Source organism: Toxorhynchites rutilus, chromosome 2 (assembly GCF_029784135.1).
Source record: "Toxorhynchites rutilus septentrionalis strain SRP chromosome 2, ASM2978413v1, whole genome shotgun sequence".
NCBI classification, from domain to species: Eukaryota; Metazoa; Arthropoda; class Insecta; order Diptera; family Culicidae; genus Toxorhynchites; species Toxorhynchites rutilus.
In genome coordinates this window covers 311,512,814-311,531,626 of record NC_073745.1, presented here as the reverse complement: position 1 = coordinate 311,531,626, position 18,813 = coordinate 311,512,814, and the positions used below count along the sequence as shown (strand labels likewise).

The 18,813-nt window shown below is 38.9% G+C and overlaps 3 protein-coding genes across 9 annotated transcripts in view; 1 reads left to right on the top strand and 2 right to left on the bottom strand.

Moving 5' to 3' along the window:
- Nucleotides 1-18,813, top strand: part of LOC129769897 (neurabin-1) — a 117,119-nt gene that overhangs the window by 17,069 nt on the left and 81,237 nt on the right. The gene's annotated exons all lie outside the window — the stretch shown is intronic.
- Nucleotides 4,671-6,164, bottom strand: LOC129769902 (uncharacterized). Its single transcript, XM_055772435.1, has 6 exons — nt 5,850-6,164; nt 5,589-5,786; nt 5,341-5,532; nt 5,106-5,277; nt 4,956-5,035; nt 4,671-4,884 (listed from the first exon to the last, which is right to left on the bottom strand). Exons 1-6 carry the CDS (start codon nt 6,139-6,141, stop codon nt 4,676-4,678), a joined length of 1,143 nt encoding a protein of 380 aa, XP_055628410.1. The 5' UTR covers nt 6,142-6,164; the 3' UTR covers nt 4,671-4,675.
- On the bottom strand, nt 15,921-17,819 carry LOC129769900 (equistatin-like). Of its 3 annotated transcripts, none has more exons than XM_055772433.1 (5): nt 17,501-17,819; nt 17,061-17,444; nt 16,823-16,994; nt 16,673-16,752; nt 15,921-16,184 (listed from the first exon to the last, which is right to left on the bottom strand). In XM_055772433.1, exons 1-5 carry the CDS (start codon nt 17,778-17,780, stop codon nt 15,997-15,999), a joined length of 1,104 nt encoding a protein of 367 aa, XP_055628408.1. In that variant the 5' UTR covers nt 17,781-17,819; the 3' UTR covers nt 15,921-15,996. The 3 variants fall into 3 exon arrangements, with proteins under 3 accessions (XP_055628408.1, XP_055628407.1, XP_055628409.1); XM_055772432.1 differs by having other exon boundaries at nt 15,943-16,184; nt 16,447-16,752; XM_055772434.1 differs by having other exon boundaries at nt 16,058-16,189.

Here is an 18,813-nt window from a genome sequence, read left to right as displayed (position 1 = left end):
GACCATACTGATGCTTCGCTGGTTGTAATTTGTTTGTCCATCTATGGCTGCCTCGATGATTGCCAGGTGTTTGTAGCCATGTGTATTCTTCTTCCATCCTTCCCGCTCTTCTGCGAAGATATTGTACTGTTCGCAGTGAGCAGAAGCTTTTGCAGTTATGATGCTGCTCAGCATTTCGAACAGACACTGTAGGTACGTTATAGGTCTTTATTTCGATGAGTTCACTGTGTTGCTACGAGCGACGAATTTAGGAACTTTAAGTGGGTAACGTAGCGCCCTATTGGAACATTCAGCTATCTTTGGATGTACGAAGGTTAGCTTCTTGTACCAGAAGCTCTGAACTACATCGAGGCTCGGTGCTACCCAATTTCCTCATCTCATCTTACCACCTTTTTCCCTTTGATTTCACGATGTTGTACTGGGTTTTCCATATACCAGCCCATAAGTTCGTCGTATCGCTGATATCTGTAAATGTTCGCTGTAGTCAGGTTTTTCGTCACTTGTGTACTAGTAAAACGTTTTTTTGTTATGTCTGAACATCCGGTTTTGTTTAAAGCGCTTTGCACAGTGTCAGAGTGATGTATTGTTTTCGCATAAGCTGGTGAGCTGTTGAAGTTCGATACTCCGTACGTTCACAGCAACTTGGTGACATAATTTCGCTGCTCCGTTTTTTGTCCGCTATCAGCCTTTCAATTGCGGCAAGCCTGTTTCGGTTCCGTTGCAGCAATCATCTTTGCCATGAATGCCTTGGACTTGGGACATTTTCGGGGTGCCGCTCCTAACATGGAGCGGAGATTTAGCCCTAAGGTTTCTGTGACCCGGGAGAGTTATATCGTTCCTACTTGATCGTATCCCGTCACTTAGCTATAATCGAGCAACCGATTTCGAAACCAAAACCAGGTACTTGGACACCGAAGTTTTTTTATTGATGCTCAATCAAATGAATTGTCGACATGCAACTCACGTGGAGGCGTGTGGTAGAAGCAGTTGAGACCACCAGGTAGGCTACGTTGCTTGTTGATACCCTTTGATTTTTATGCAGTGGAGCACTGATTATTCGCGTCCGGATGATCCACGTTGTGGATCATCCGCGAGTTCCACAAAAAAACGGGTGAGTAATGTGGGAACATAACTGGAGAGACGTAGGACTACACCAAGGCCTGTTAATTTAAATATATTGTTTTATTTTAATTTGTTCGAATATTTCAAATGATAATGTGACTTGTGCCAAGTAGGTACCCTACCCGGAAAATGAATTAGTTGACCGGAAAAAAATTCTTTATGAAAATTTGTGTGGTTCTGAAAAGAACCTTTGGTGTTGTCATTGGCGTTGGTGTTGATGGATGATGGCTTTTGTGGTGGCGTTAGTGTTAATGGATTCGATTTTCGTTGAATTCTGACGAATTTTTATTATGTTTCTGGATAATTTCTCGATTTTTTTTCATTTTTTCATTTTTATGTACATGGCTTTAAACAAGCCAAAGACTAACAAGAAGGTTTTTGGCTCAGTTTAAGCTTTGCACTTAAACTTTCATTCGACGGGGATATTTAGGATATGATGATGATGATGATGTATCAAAAAAGAACAATTTGAAAAACTAAACTCTCACCTGCCGGCCTTGAGAAAGGCCATTTAGACGCCCTCACCGCCGCCGACTGGTTGCTAGCTGGATGACTGTTGAATCCTGAATAATGTGAGTATTTGAGTACAGGGACTTTAAACTGTTACTGTTCATTCGCCTTTAGTCTTGAAAAAAGCTAATTCAGAGCACTTTTTTCAAAATTCACGGTATTGAAAAACATACAAACATACAAAACAAAACAGCAGTAAATACAGGGACGAATGACCTTCGAGTGATATTTTTGAATGATAATTTTTAGAAATTAATAAATTTCGTTCCTTGACCGAATTGTTGTAGGTTTTACTGTTTTTTATTACAAAAATTTTGGAAAAAATTTAAAAAAAACTCTTTTTTTTAAATAACATAAATAAATAAATTAATGAAATTCGTTTATAGAGACTTTGAACTTTTGCAGTTCATTCGTCTCCACACCCTAACTGGCGTTGACAGAAAATATTTAAGCTTCGGCTTTTTCGTTTGCTGAAGGGTGAAATGAGCAAATAAAAGTACCTTTTTCAAAAGCATTAAAACGTTTGTATGTATGGGAGCAGACTCTCATTATAAAATAAGTTGGAAAGCGTTTTCAAAGAGTAAAAAGAAGAGCATAGACATGAATCTACATCCTTGTCGGTCTGGGCTGTGAATGTGGCAAAATATACGAAATGCTTTGGGACTAGACTTGCTTTGGATCTATGCAACTAGAATCCAATTTTTACGCATTTGCTTCAAATTGACATATCGATCATCTGAATCAACCCAGTAGTTCAAATGATGAATTTATGAATTTTTGAACAAAGTCATTTTTGGATAAAAGTGGAAAAATGATTTATGAAAAGAATAGCTAATAGACTTCATTTTGATGTGTTGATCATCGGAATCGGTTCAGTAGTTCCATAGTTGAAATGATTTTTTGATGGAAATCCCTAATCCCACCCTAATAAAAAAATAGAAAAATACGGGTCTAATATATTGCGATAAGGAACAAACTATCGCTTTTCACGGAAATCTGAGAGCCACTATATCAGTTTGGCATGGAATGGCTGATTATACAAATTTTACAAATGTTATATCAGTATTTGAAAGTAGCGCATTTTCTGTTATTTTTAGACTCATTTAATGTCATTGACCGGGATGCCAAAATATGTGCTAAAAATAAATTTTAAGTGTAGCCTCGAGAAAGAAGAATTTAGATAACTTATTCGGAACTCACGGCTTTAAAAAATAGCCAAAGTCGTCGTCTGGTTGCTAGCTGGATGGCTGCCGAAATTATGATGTTGAGTTGCGACAGGAACGAAGCAGATGGTTCAGATTATGTGGAAAAAAAAGAAACTGATCAGATTATGCACGAAAAGTGTAAATTCCTGTGGCCGCGGGCTGACATACATGCTCGCAGTTTAACCCTTTCGCTACGGCAGTGTGCTCCGTCGGAGTGCTACCGCTGAACGGAGCACTGCGTCGAAAAGTAAGCATATCGCACTGGTGTGATCGATGGGCAGTATCACCCTGATGTCGTCTATAGACGACGCTCGTACACACAAGTCATCGAGCGGATGTCCTCTATAGACGACGCTCGTAGCGAAAGGGTTAAGCGTCACTTCCGAAGAAGACTGCCCACCATGATCGATTTTCCCGGTTCAGACTCCTTTTGAGAGTGAGTTGTAGAGTACTACTTCTATAATAAAAATACCTAGTGTTTCTCCGATTAGAGAAAGTGAAATCAGGCGTACGTTAGTTACCTTTCCCGAAAACTTATCGACCGCACTCGGAAATTCAGGACTTAAGCTGGTCGTCTCATACTAGTTCTGAGATACTGCACTTCAGCTTTGACGAGCAACAAGGAGCATACTAGAAAGCTCTCGCGGGAGTATCTTTCAGACTCTCAGATCAGAATATCGACGCAGGAAAGCGGATGAGCTTTACACCGCTTCTAGGATCGGCTCAATCCGTACACTAATTACCTACCACAAAGAAAATACATCTAAGATGTTTTGCCCTAGAACATTCAAACTGCTGATCGCTATAATTGGAGCAGTTAAATTTATCCGTAATGACTGGCTGATCACACAGGGGCGGGACTTGCGATGCAATGTTTCGCTTCTCTTCAGGCTTCCATTGTATCGAGTAAAACCGTTGGGAAAAAAGTTGACAACAGCTTGTGCGTGTGTTGACTTCATTGTGTCATTTGTTACATTCTCCTTCGATAGAATGATATGCACGGTGTTTTTTTTTGCAGTAGTTTTGATGTGTTCAACTCGTATTCTGCTGTTAATCTAGTTGCCCCTTTTGGTCGGTACAATTTGGGTAGCATAAATTGGGCCAATCAAAACGTGAGATTTAGCGTGTTTAGTAGATAATGCTTGATATTTTAGAATCATTCAATTGTGCATTTCAAAAATATGTTTATTGTGGTTGATGCGTAATATTTTTAATCAATTGATGCGAATCAATTGCGATCTTTGAAAAAAAATCATCATTTCCAAATTCAGTTCAGTTTGTAGATTTCTAATTTATCCCACTCCCATATGTTGCTGTTATACGTAGTCAATCGTCAAAAGAAAAAAAGCCTCAAATCTCTCGAGTTGCATAATAAGCGCATTGTGACCATTTTCAGCACCCAAATGCATTTGAAATGCACAGTTGACCTTTCCCCTTGATTATAACCTTTTCGTATGGTGTGGGTAATGGCTGGCAAATTTATCTGCAGGGAAACGTAATATAAACAAACATGACGTTGGCCAACGTTGCCGAGTCAGGTACATCATGAATTACATGTTTTTACCGATGCGCGCCCCCACTGTCCCACAGAACCTCACGTACCCAGCAAGGCCAACAATAATAAATGTAAACTTTTTGTAAACCATTTACTGGCTCAATGTTTCTGCAAACATTAGTAAACGAGGATGGTTCCCGTGCCCCCCGCGTATCCGAAAGTGTCATGTTTTCGTACACGATTCGAACTAGGCCACACTCGAAGCAAAAGGTGGGGAAGAGTTTGACGTGGTTGTTGATTTTTTTGTGCCCACCCATCTGGTGACCGCACATGTATATTTCCACTAGTCTTCATTGTAAAACTCCGAGTTGTATATGAACTTGTCGCAGCTCTCGGTGGGCCGCACGTCGGTGGACACCACGTAACCATCGCCATCGACACAAAACAGCTGACCGTTCTGATCCTGGGAGTAGTCGTAATTTCCGTTGCCTGCGCAAGCGAGCGTGAACGGGATGCCGGCTTCCTTGTAGATCTGGGTGTCACGTGCACAGTCTGTTGTTCGAGGAAAGGCGATATATTTGTGTTATGCCACATTTGTGCAGCCCCTTTCAAAGTCTACTTACTGCAGTTCACCGATGAAACCAAACTGGAGCGGACTTGGTAGGACCCTATCTTTTTTCCATCACGCCAGGTGCAGTACACACTGAAAAATAAGGAAGGGGATTCGTCTAAATGATCAATGGGAACATGATGCCCAGGAATATCATACATACATTCCATTTTCAAGTCTATACGATCCGAAAGCTCCATCGTATTCGCATTGGATCTCGTTGTATGTTACGCCGACCGTACCCCTCAAGGCAAACATTTTTTGAATCTTCTTTTGGGCGAAAGCCGCGCTTTCACACTGGCGGAGATAGCTGTTACCATGAAGGGTTACGTTATCTAACAAAATTGAACCAATTTGTTAGGAAAACTGTGTTAATGTGAAGTCATCAGAATACTTACAACATGGCAGCGAAGTCCACAAGCTCTCTTGAACCACGGTGGTACCAACCAGCGGATTCCCGCTGTACCGATTCGCACACCAGCAAACCCCCGAATCACACTGCAGATCCTCGAAGTTACCGTTCTGAGTGCAGTGGAGAGTTACCACGGTGCGCCCCTCCGATTCCAGCTTGGCACGCCGTCTGCTGCATGCTGAAATTTGTGTTGTTGTAAAACCACAATCGCACATTTTCATAACTCTAGCGTACCGCAACTCATTTCCTCCGCATCCTTGTACCAATCCCATCCGAATATGCGCCGGCCGTCTTCGCTGTAGCAAAAACAGCGTCCAGAAAGTCGGTCACCTCGGCACTGCTTGCTGGCGTACGTCCCATCCGGGCTGCACTGTGGGTACCAACCGGCCCACTCACCCTCGGCTTGCATGTGTATTGTGTGAAGACAGGTCGCTGAGAGAACGAGATGATTAACGAGAGACACCCTCCAGGTATAAATTTCGTTCGGACACTTACACCTATCGTAGAGACACTTCCGATCGCATCGAAGTCCCGGGGCGCAACGTCTGTTGGCGACATTAACGTTGCACACCTTCATGTAACCCTGGCCCCCGCGGCACCCGGGGCAACATGCGCCAAGCGACGCCCCACTGACAAGCACCTGACCGCTCGGGCAGTTCGATTGACGCATGGAGGATATGCAGCCGTACCCTCCGTTGCAACATGGCGGTAGGATATCGGAGCGGATCGGAGGCGGACTCGTGATGAGTATTAACACAAACGATGATAATATCATTAGCTCAAGCATTACTGCGCGTGATGATGTTGACTTGCAAGACGAACTGCGAAAACTGTTTGGGGTTGGAAGATTTCAACTCTGCTATTGGAACCTAACGAAGAGTGGTGGTGCCCGAGATAAGAAACGCGCAGCTGATTTTCTTAATTAATTTTCCATGTCGTTTGCAGGAGTGATACGGAATGTACTTTTCTACTGAACCCACTTCACTGTGTTTTGAGCGGTTCAGAAATATTGTCAATGTTGTACGACCAAAAGTTGTGTTTGGGAAAGAAATATTGAGAGAACACCCAAAACTGATTTGGAAATTCAGACGTAGGATTACGTCTTACTACAAGTCGAAAGACTGAAAATCGGTTTCGTCATGGAAAATTATCCAAATTTGATCGATTATTACTCGGCCATTCCTTGATGGTTTACGAGGTTTTTGTACCAATTGTTTTGGACACTCCCTAAAAATCTATCGAAATAGAGAGAATTTTTTATTTTTCGAAAGTTTATTTGATAAAATAATGTTTAAATGAGAGCAGACTGCAAAGCGATTATATTCGCAATTTCAAGTGAGGTAAATGATTTGGTTTGTCCAGTCGAAAACATGATCATGGTTTGTTCACTTTTATGAATGATCTAGTTCAGCGCACCAGTGTCGAATCAGGTATTCGAATGTTTCAAAACATATAAATAAAATTGTTTGTTTCATGATTTACAGTAGTTTTTAAAGTATATTTTCACGAATTCACATGTTTTGAACGATTATAAAATCCACCTTCTATTGGTGTCAATGTGCCCCTCATTTGAGCTAACTTTTAATCAATCACCAGATGATTATTTGGCACGTGTTCAGACCTTGTCTGGAATATAACACTTACAAATATTGTAAACATCATGCTTGCACACCATTTGGATCAGATTCATACATCTGAATCATGTAATTAATGCATCTTGATGAGCTCAATTCTAATCATGGTTTGTCCGATGCGCTGATGTTGGTTTGTCCACATGGTTACTATGGCAGCCGCTTGGCGCTCTGTAGTTTTCACGAACACTTTCAAAAAGCCCAAGAAAAGGCAGGCAATATTCTGAAGAAAGCCTAAACTATGAATGAATCAATATGATGACAATAAACACAATCAATGAGAAATGCAACATCTACCTGAACATCCGATTTTTTTCAGTCAAAAATGGTGATTTCTAAAACCGGACAAACCATGATCATTTTTTGGGCAAACCATGATCAGAGGTGGACAAACAATGATCATAATTTCTCTTTGAGGAAAATCGTTAAAAAACATACAAATTTGAATAATTGTAGTATTAGTATTAGCAACTAGAGACTTGGGGCTGTTCATCAAACCAAAACTCGTCTTGATTATATTTAATTTCATGAAGGAAAATAGATTTGCATTTACTAGTTGCGTGAAAACACCCTAAATCGGACAAACCAAGCTCATTTACCCTACATATTTTTATCTTAGTGTGTGTAGGTGTAATGGGAAACAATATGGGGAAGAAATGAAAAAACGATTTTTCTCTGTTTTTCCAAAGATTTTCTGGCCTAACACAATTTTCTGCCAACCAACTCAATACCAAATCCAATCAACCCAACACCAGATTCTCCAGCTATCCAAGTCTCTAGTTGAAAAAAAAAACAGAAAATCGATTTTTCATTGTTTCCCGATATTGTTGCTCACTACACCTACACACACCAGGATAAAAATATTTACGTAAAATATTCTAATAACAGAAAGTTGTAGCTTCATGAAGTTACAGCATGTCAAAAATCACTTGAAATTTCCTATTTCTCACTCTAAATTTCCTCTGATTTTTTTTTCGAGTGTATAGGGTAAATGATTTTGGTTTGTTCGTTTTAGGGTCTTTCACCCTCTTTCCACTTTCAGCTTGTTTTTTTTCTTTTTCAGAGTCAACTAGTAAGTGACTTGAAACTAAATTTCTGCTATGCACGAAGGACGCCATAAACAAACATAAACAAACTGCAGCGCGTCAAGCGGCTGCCACAGTATCGTTTTGTCTCATATTCCAAATACTTAAGCTGGCCATCAAATTCAACAGTGTCTCATTACTCAAAATGGTAACGAAATTAATTTGATTTTTGGATATAATAGAAGCCTTCTTTTTCATTTGACTACAATAAAATTAAATTTAAAAATTACAAATGCATATTCATGGTGAAAAACTTTTTATCTGTTTAATCACTTTTGTCTCAAATTCCGAACAGCGAAAATGCAATTTAAAAAAAAAATCATAACTTTTAAACTACTGGACCGATTCATATGATCGATATATCAAATTAAAGTCAGTTAGCTAGTCTTCTTTGGAAAAATGTTATGCTCGCAAAAATGGATTTTGTTTTTGTAATTATTGATTGTATTTGTTCCTTTTAGTTTACATGGTTTTGGGACCAAGGGCGCTATATCGGTATTGATACCTGTAAACGATGTTTAAATGAAGTCTATAACCCAAAGAAAGTCAGAGTTTTGAAAATTAAATTATTTATAACATTAAAGTTCAGTAAATTCACATTTAAAAATGAAGTGTTCGCAATTCGAATCAAGCGTAGAAACTTGATTCATATTTCAAAACTAATTTTAATAAAGATTCCTGCATAAAATATCATTTTTTCATCCATTTATTGTAGATTCTTACCATTTCTAGCACTTAACATGAAAACAACAAACAAAATAATTGAGAAAACTACAAAAACTGAAAAATTGACGATGCTTGTTTTTTACAGAATTTGCTAACGTAAACATTTTATCATTGGTTTTGACTGACACTTTTTTTGCAAATGCCCAATATTATACATTATAGGCTGTATCGATACCTGTAAATGATGGTCAAATAAAGCCTATAACCCAAAGAATTCCAGGGTTATGATTATTCAATTATTTATAACATTTAAGTTCAATAAATTTACATTTGAAAATGAAGTGTTCGGAATTTGAATCATGCGTAGAAACTTGATTCATATTCCGAACACTACTTCAATATTAATTTTAATGAAGATTTCTGCATAAAATATCATTTTTTTCACCCATTTATTGAAGGTTAATACATTCTCTAGCACTTCACATGAAAACAAGAAACAAAATAGTTGAAACAACTACGAAAACTGAAAAATGAAAGATGCTTGTTTTTTACGGAATTTGCTAACGCAAACATTTTATCGTTGGTTTTGACTGTCACAAATGTTTGACTGTTTTTTGCAAATGTGTAATATTATAAGTTATAGGCTGTTTCGATACCTGTAAATGATGTCAAAATGACGCCTATACCTCAAATAATGTCTGTGTTTTCATCATTCAATTATACATAACATAAAAGTTCAGTAAATTTACATTTAAAAATGAAGTGTTCGGAATTTGAGACTGTTCGGAATATGAGACAAAATAGTAACCATGTGGACAAACCAACATCAGCGCATCAGACAATGCATGATTAGAATTTAGGTCATCGAGATGCATTAGTTACATGATTTAGATATATAAATCTGATACAAATGGTGTGCAAACACTATGTTTACAATATTTGTGAGTGCTATAATCCAGAAAATGTCTGAATACGTACCAAATAATCATCTGGATTTGATTGAAAGTTAGCTCAAATGAGGGTCGCATTGACACCAATGGAAGGTGAATTTCTTAAACCTTTAAAACATGTGAATCTGTAAAAATATACTGTAAAACTACTGTAAATTATGAAAAAGATTATTTCATTTATATGTTCGGAAACATTTGAATACCTGATTTGAAACAGGTGCGCTGAACTAGAGCATTCAAAAAGTGGACAAACCATGATCATATTTTCGACTGGACAAACCAAAATCATTTACCTTAATATTTTTTAAAAATATTTGTGACATTAAAAAAAGGTAAACTGCATCCCAAAAGTTCACTTTTGGACGGAAATGTTGAGCCAAAAATGAGGCGTTGAGAAAAAAGAAATCCTTGCTTTTATATGAGATTTTTAAAAAATGAAAGTTTGTTACACAACATATCCATTTTTTTCTCTGAAAAGTCAATTTAGCAAAAATGTTTGTCCACCAAAATTGCCAAACATGGCATCCTTTGCGAACCGATCGTCCGATTTGAGCCATCTTTGTAGTGTTCGTCCTCGTTCAAGGAATTGAAAATGGTGATGGATTTTCAGACAGAATAAACACACTTTTGAAATAAATTTATGAATGAAAAATAACTTTTTTACCAATCAAATATGTGTTCAGTGTAATAGTAACTTGTTTTTTTGCTAGTGGCTAAGAAGCCTCGGCAAGTGGCTTTGATGTTAGCCTTTTATAAAATGACTAGCTGACCCGTCAAACTTCGACCCAAAAATTATTTTTTGTTATCAATACCTTCAAACACGTTTTCTTACTAAACACACGTTCATGGGTCCAATCGCAGAGCTGTTCATTGATTGATCTTCTACCAAAATTCGTCATTATTATATCAGATTATTTTCAGACACAATTTTCGCTCAAGATTTTTCAACCACTTGGCAGTAACATGTTTTTCCGTTACATGAAATAAATGTTTGATACAGGAAATATGCTAGAATAAAGACAGTTCTAAATCAGACAATTCCTTCCTCTAGTTTTGCTCTTATCAACACATTCGGCGATCCATTTTCATTTATATAGATAGAAGAAGATATAGGAGTGCGTTTTATTCCATAGAAATCCATTTCCACTTTCGAACAAAGATCATTTTCGTTAGCGCAAATATCAAATGGAATAACAACGCTTGTCACTATGTAATTGTAGAACATATTGGAATAAAATTTTCCGAAATTTCCCATTTTTTTTCAGAGTTTTCCGAAAATTTTCAATTGTCCTGTTTGATTGAAATATGTGTAATATTTTTATTTTAATATTATTCTCTCTATTCCAGAAGAGGGAGGGGTGTCATACTCGTCGTATTTCTCGTACCCAAAAACTCTTGCATCCCAAATTTGGCTTCATTTGCTCGATTAGTTCTCGAGTTATGCAGAAGTTTGTAATTTATTTGTATGACAGCCCCCTTCCCCTAAGAAAGGGGGAGGAGTGTCGAACCACCATAGAAACGTTTATCGATCCTTAAAACCTCTATATGTCAAGTTTGATTCGCTTGATTAGTTCTCAATTTATTCAGCCCCCTTCCCCTTTAGAGAGGGGGAAGGATTGTCAAACCCCCCTAGAAACAATTATTGCCCCCTAAATCCTCCACATGTCAAATTCGACTCCATTTGCATGATTAGTTTTCGAGTTATACAGAAAATTGTGTTTCATTTATATGGCAGCCCCTTCTTAGAGAGGGGGAGGACTGTATTACTACCATATAAAACATTGGCAGCACCCTAGAACCTCCACATGCCAAATTTTGTTTAGTATGCTTGATTATTTCTCGAGTTATGCAGAGATTTGTGTTTTATTTATATGGCAGCCCTCCACCCCCTTTTGGAGGAGGGAGGGGTCTACAACTATCATAAACTAACAAACGTACAAAAACGTAGTAAGAAACAATTAACGATTCACATATTGAGGTTTGGTTTTGTTTGGGATGGCATATTTTTCCAGGGTCAAAGTCTCAAAATTAACACCTTGAAGGGCAACATGGGCAACGCAACATGTGATAACATAACATTGTAAGTTATCGTTATCTGTTGGTGGCTAATTTTGCCCCACACAACAAAATAATTTCGAATGCGAATTAATCGCTGAAATCAATAAAATATCTGTTTACCTCTAATCGAATATGTGAACAGTCGTCCAAACTGATAACTTGTCGAAGATATCAGGTCGAATAACTTAAATTTCACGGGAAACTCCACGCAAAACTACATCCGAATGGCTACCTGAGGGAAATTTCTGTTTTGACGTAGAACTACGTCTTTCAGGAAGGGTGCCAAATCAGAAAACAGGTCACTTTTTTATGAAATCAAGTTAACGCTAATAACCTTTTGACGTAGGACTACGTCTTGCATTTCTATACCGGGGTGTAAAATCAAAGTTTCGAAAACGAAAGCGTTACGCCGGAGACCGAGATTTTGAGCGTTAATAGCTCCTAAACAACTGAACGAAATGGTATGATAAACACTTCATTCGAAAGATAAAATGTCTACGCGTTCTATACTTGTTACTTTCTGATCCAAAAACTTGTTTCAATAGTCTTAAAATTGCTTTCAAAACAGGCTATTGAAATCACCAATCGGTATATAAGCGAGCGCCGCTCGGAAATCCACTCAGTTCTAATTGAACAGCGATTGGAGCATGTTGTCGCTGTTGTGGTGAAGCTCTTCGTTTATCATGAAAGCGCGAATGGACGGTGTCACCAAGAGCCTGTTTGTGCACCTAGGCCAGAAGGGAATCCATCAGGAGGAGAGTGATGCCACAAACGGTTCCCGGGAAGATCTCGAAGCAGCCGCTACACACACAAACGCACATACACGCGCGGAATTCTTTCCGTTTGGATGCCATTCAGCATCGAGAAAGATCCGGAAAATAATCTGCCAGTTCCTCTGGGAATTTAAAAATACATTCATGTGAAAGAGTTTATTTGAATGTTTTCTATCCATGTAACACTGTGACCAAATATGTTTCAATCAAGTGCTATTAACAGATGGTTATCGAGTTAGCATTAACCACTGGGGGGCTTCCAGTATCGAGGAAAATGTGGAAATATCTAATCGTTACTGAAAATAATCTGCCAGTTCCTCTGGGAATTTGAAATTACATTCATGTGAAAGAGTTTATTTTAACGTTTTCTATCCATGTAACACTGTGACCAAATACATTTGGTTTTGTGATTTTTCAATCAATCGCAATTAACAGAATAGCTTCTGAAGATTATTCTTCCCCATCAGTAGGATATTTCCGTATCCAATATTGTATGCGCCCGCAATCGATTATTGCTCAGTTGCCGAAAGTTCCGAGCTCAGAGAGTTCCCTCTAGTTTGCCTTCCAAATTGCCATCGTAAACCACGCCTTCTCTCGATTCAATCACGCACAAAAAGCATACTTAAGCGATATTCTGGTGGTGAGATGCATTCATTTTTCGTGAGAACATCGACAAGACAACATCGTTGCTGAGGGTGCTGGACGGCGAAGGATCGAGATCTGCCCTGAAACGCAAGCAGTTTGTTTGAAACTGTGAGGGAGCACAAAGAAGCCGATCCTTCAGGAGAAGAGAAGGTGACCATCGAAGCAGCCGCTACACACACACATACACGCACGGAATTCTTTCCGTTTGGATGCCATTCAGCATCGAGAAAGATCCGGAAAATAATCTGCCAGTTCCTCTGGGAATTTAAAAATACATTTATGTGAAAGAGTTTATTTGATTGTGTTCTATCCATGTAACTCTGTGACCAAATACATTTGGTTTTGTGATTTTTCAATCAATTGCAATTAACAGGATAGCTTCTGAAGATTATTCTTCCCCATCAGTAGGATATTTCCGTATCCAATATTGGATGCATAAAACCTTGTGCCTCCAACGTAACGCTCTCGTTTTCGAAGTCCCCCAAATATTCATTCATTCAGAATGAATTCAGATTCAACTTCAAACAAATGATCTCTAAATCAACGATAGTCCTACGTCACCATTGCGGTTATACCATAGATATAACCCACTTCCTGTTTTTGCACTGTGAACGAATTCAGACGATTCGCATACCAATCGAATCGGAAATTTTCTAAGATTTGTTTGATATGCTATACATTACAATCTCTAAACGGTTTAAATTCATGAAAACTGGAAGAACTTCCTTTTTTCTCATACATTTGTTCTGCCGATTTGTGGGCTAACCCTACCTGTATTTCGAATGCTTATAACTCGAACATTTCTTAACAGATCGGAAAGATGTTTGCATCAATTGATAGAAAATATTTCTACGCATCTATCACAATTTCTAAAATGTTATTTTTCATGAGATGAACAATTGAATAACTGTAACATGTCAAGCATTATCTAAACGCCCTAACTGCCAAGTTTTGATTGGCCAGATTTACGGTTTCCCCAACACAGACTTCAAAATCGATGTACCTGTGCAAATCCGCTTTGAAAATATACATGCAAGTCGGGGGTAGTTTCGTTCTCACCGAGCTGTACTTCGGACTCCAGAATCAATGTGCCTGGGGGAATCCGCTTTGTCGAAACATGCAAGTCGGGGATATTTTTTTCCCACCGAGCTGTGTTTTCCTAACACGGGCTTCCAAATTAATGTGCCTGGGGGAATCCGCTTTGCAAATACATGGAAGTCGGGGGTGTTTTTGGTGTTGAGTACTTTTGTACTTACTTGTCGTTGTGCAGACCGGAATATGTTTTCCTAAAACGTACTTTTAAATTGAGAAGCCTGGGAAAATCGTCATTTCAGATACTAGTGGTAAATAAACTTTCGCGGTTCGAGAACTAGGTAAACATGAGATGTGCGATAATTTCAGAGGGAAATGTAAAATATAATGATCGTTTGACAATTCTTCCGTTCACATATTTTGGTAGTCCTAGGCATCATATCAAACGTAAAAGGACGTTCATCATATTTATTTATAACGAAGAACATAATCTATTACAAGAATTTCGATGTATTCTAAAATAATATTCGAAGTGAAGCCAGCTGTGTACATTATTAGGCAGTTGAGGAGACGTTAGTGCACAAATTGAGCGAGTGTCATCGAGTTGCGGCAGTTTGGGCAAGAATGCAGCGCAAAATGACAGAAACATTAGGGGGATGACAACAACTATCTTGCGAGGACCTATTGAGACCATCATTGCAACATATCAATCATAGAAAAAGAAATGAATTATTGAGTAACTTCGTTAAATATGCTGATTTCATTGATGAGGCTAGCGGAATAATGGACATCGCTAGTTTAGAATTTTATTTAGAAGTGAACTGAATATGTAAATATTTTCGAACAATAATGTTGACATTAAAACTTTAAAAAAAAGTGGCAAACAAGTGGATTGCATAATATAATTGCATAGTTCTACGTCGAAAATATGCAGTCGTGTCTTAGGCACAACCCGTTACCATTTTTTTTTTTCATTTGACAGTTTCATGCATAACAGGGTATCTTAAATAACATATGTTCTAAGAATAGGATAATCAAGAAGTATCGATTGGTTTTTAGTTGAATTATCGGAATTTGAGCACCGGTTCATTTCACCAACCCTATTCATTTTAACCGCGTTTCCGCTATATAGTTTAACTGTCTGTCTGTTATTTATATACTCGAAAACTATTCAAACGATCAACGCAATAAAATGTTTATACGGGGTTTTAGTGTACTGCGAGCATTGATAGCATAGTTTTGTCATATCACAAAGCCTCTGCCATTGATAAATAACAGATGACTGATACTGGCTGATTATATGTATGTCCGGGATACGTCCAAAAACTGCCGTTTTCGAGTATTACGAGCATGACTGTGCTATCCTGATTCAACCGAAACTGTGCAACAGAACAAGGTTTATCGTGAATCAACTAATGTGGTGTGTTCGCTTGTTGGTAAGTCCTAATCTTTTATAATAACAGCAAAACAGACGAAACATATTAGGTCAATTAATTTACTTTTTGAGAAGATAAATTAATTGACCTAATATGTGATTCATTTACCGAGTAAATAAAAAAATATTTTTTTTCTATTCGATAATTTATTCAATTCGATAATATAAGTGCTTCACTCAACTACTAATAGAAATTCGAATGACGTCGTCTGAAATCAATCGTAGATGTACATTTAGAAAAAATCGTTACAAAAGTATTTCATTCAGAAGAACAAATTTGGGTGGGATAAAGTTCGACATGGTTTTTTGTCCATTAGATTTTTATTTCATTAGAATACACTTCAATAATACACACAAATCCACGTCGTCAACCGAACATATGCGCAGAGCAATCCTCCTCCGCTTCAACATTGTTGGCCACCTCGAACCCATCACGATCAATGCAAAATAAATTCCCATTCCGGCTCTGGAGCATCTGATAGTTTCCGTTTCCCTCGCACTCGAGCACGAACTGTAAGTCGGCGCCGATGAAGGTTTTTTGATCGCGGGCACAATCTAGCCGTTAGGAGTAAATATAAATATGGTTTTCATTTTCTAAGTTATATTGCAATAATATGAGAAACATCTTCAAGCCAAACAGGATTTTTTTTGTTTTTATAAAAATCATCACAAACGTATGCTTATGTAACACCCACACCGCTCAACATGTCAACATGCCCCAGGGCAGACACTCAGAAGTCATGACACAAGTAAAACAAACAACGAATCGAACCGCGGCAGAAGAAGAGATGTGATGAAATAACCAACTAAAACATACATTTCTCTTCCTCTCACTAATTTTCTCTCGCTCGCTGCTGCTTTTTTATGTTTTCCGATGACGGCTTCTCTAATATTTATGTTTGCGAAGCGAAGTGTGGTAGTAGGGGGGAAAGTATTACCCCATAAACATGACCGACCGACTGCCCCCAGTTCACAATATGCGCCCTCGTGGGAAGCATACTTTAAGGCGATTCCGTGGAGAGCTAAGTATCTCGAATACTTACTGCAGGTCATTAGTTTTAGTTTCAAAGCGTTCACTTGGAACGGTGATATCCGTTCTCCATCACGCCACGTGCAATATGCGCTGAAATTATTGTTAGTCTCAACTGAGTTAATAGTGCTATTATTTTATGATAGTGTGTATAAACACTCACAAGCCACCCTCGACTTCGTATTTCCCGTAGCTGCCATCGTAGTCGCATGCGATGTCGGTATGGCTCACGTTCACATGTCCCTGGAGAACAAATCTGCCCCGGACGATCTCCTGTGCGTAAGATGCACTTTCACAACGCCTCAGGTACTGGTCTCCATGTAGGGTGCCATTGTCTGTCAACGACAAAGAAACATTCAATTCATCTTACATGCTATAACACCAATGAACACTCGACTCACAGCAGGGCAGATGCTTCCACAGTGACAGCGGAACAACGGGAGAGTTTGGCCACGCTCTACCAGCTTTCGGTTCGACACACCAACAGAGTCCATCGTCACACTGTAGCTCCTCGAAGTTGCCATTTGCGGTGCAGTGGAGAGTTACGTCACGTCTTCCTGTGGCCTCGAGATCGGCACGGAGCCGGCTGCAAGCGCACGTCATATCCGAGGCCTTGCCGCGCCACTCCCAGCCGAAGATTCGCCTGCCGGTAGCCGAGTAGCAGAAACAACGACCCGAAACGGCATCGCCACGGCACTGTTTGGACCGGAACTTCCCGCTCGACGCATCACAGTCAGGCTTCCAAGATACCTTTGACGACAGGTGCTTCGTGGAGAGGCAATCCTCTGTGGTGGAAATTGTAACAATTTGATGGTTGCGAAAACTATTGTGATTCACTCACCTATATTTAATTTACAAATTCCCCCCTTCGCACACGTCAGTCCGGGGGCACAGGGATTGTTTCCGTCGCAGCCTATTTGGTCGAGTCCCAATCCCTTCACACAACCGGGACAGCACCCGTCGGAAGATGCACCAGGTGCCCAATGCTCGTCGATTGGGCACTCAAAATTTGAGATACATCCAAGCGCGCTGTTGCAGGGATTCTTCCCAGCTGTGTTATGGCACCTGATGACTAAGATTGATATGATCTGCAGTAATATAACACATGGACTGTTGTTCATCTTGCTCGAAGAGTGATGTTAGCGGTTCGGATTTCTGCAGCGAACTGTAACCTTTCAATTGAAGACTCTCAACGCAATTTTATAGAGATTGTTAAATCTGACGTCACTATTATTGTAAACACTCTCAAGTGGTAGATAGCACTATTTTCTGTCGATAATGCACATCCATGCAAACATCGATAATGCACATCCATCGATTGTTATCGATGTGCATTTTTTCTGCATTATAGTGACTTTCAACCTTTTGGCTAGTTCGTCACTCCAACCACGACTTTACTTCCATTTCGGAGAAAGAATGTCGGGAGTGAGAACTAAGCTCGTGAACTTGTACGTGAGATGTACGGATGTTAACCACTACACCAGCTCGCCTTCATTAAAATGTCTGAGTAGTTTTTCTGTACCTGTCAACACAATAACATATCCAACGCTCTCAAAACCATAATTCCCAAAAAAATTGTAAGGGGTTGTATCTAGGACACGACCGCATAATTTCGACGTAGAACTACGCAATTATATTATGCAATCCACTTATTTACCACTTCGAGTATTATTTTAGAATGCATCGAAATTTTTGTAATAGATTATGTTCTTCGTTACAAATAAATTTGATGAACGTCCTTTTACGTTTGATCATAGGCATCATGCCTAGGACTACCAAAATATTTGAACGGAAGAATTGTCAAACGATCATTGTATTTTACATTTCCCTTTGAAATTATTGCACATCTCATGTTTACGTAGTTCTCGAACCGCGAAAGTTCATTTACCTCTAGTATCTGAAATGATTTTCCCAGGCTTCTCAGTTAAAAAGTACGTTTTAGGGAAACATACTCCGGTCTGCACAACGACAAACGAGTACAAAAGTACTCAACACCAAAAAATACCCCCGACTTGTATGTATTTGCAAAGCGGATTCCCCCAGACACATTGATTTTGAAGTCCGTGTTAGGGAAACACAGCTCTGTGGGAACAAAAATGCCTCCGACTTGCATGTTTATTTGCAAAGCGGATTTCCACAGGTACATTGATTCTT

Bases quoted from the DNA above. Each gene is read 5' to 3' on its own strand.
- LOC129769902 (XM_055772435.1), bottom strand. From the start codon at position 6,141: ATGCTTGAGCTAATGATATTATCATCGTTTGTGTTAATACTCATCACG. The intron at 5,787-5,849 runs GTAAGTGTCCGA...TCGTTCTCTCAG, and splicing joins GAAGTGTCTCTACGATAGGT to CGACCTGTCTTCACACAATA. The intron at 5,278-5,340 runs GTAAGTATTCTG...CAATTTTGTTAG, and splicing joins GTGGACTTCGCTGCCATGTT to ATAACGTAACCCTTCATGGT.
- LOC129769900 (XM_055772432.1), bottom strand. From the start codon at position 17,780: ATGAACAACAGTCCATGTGTTATATTACTGCAGATCATATCAATCTTA. The intron at 17,445-17,500 runs GTGAGTGAATCA...TTTCCACCACAG, and splicing joins AATTTGTAAATTAAATATAG to AGGATTGCCTCTCCACGAAG. The intron at 16,185-16,446 runs GTATGTTTTAGT...CCTAACGGCTAG, and splicing joins TTAGTGAGAGGAAGAGAAAT to ATTGTGCCCGCGATCAAAAA.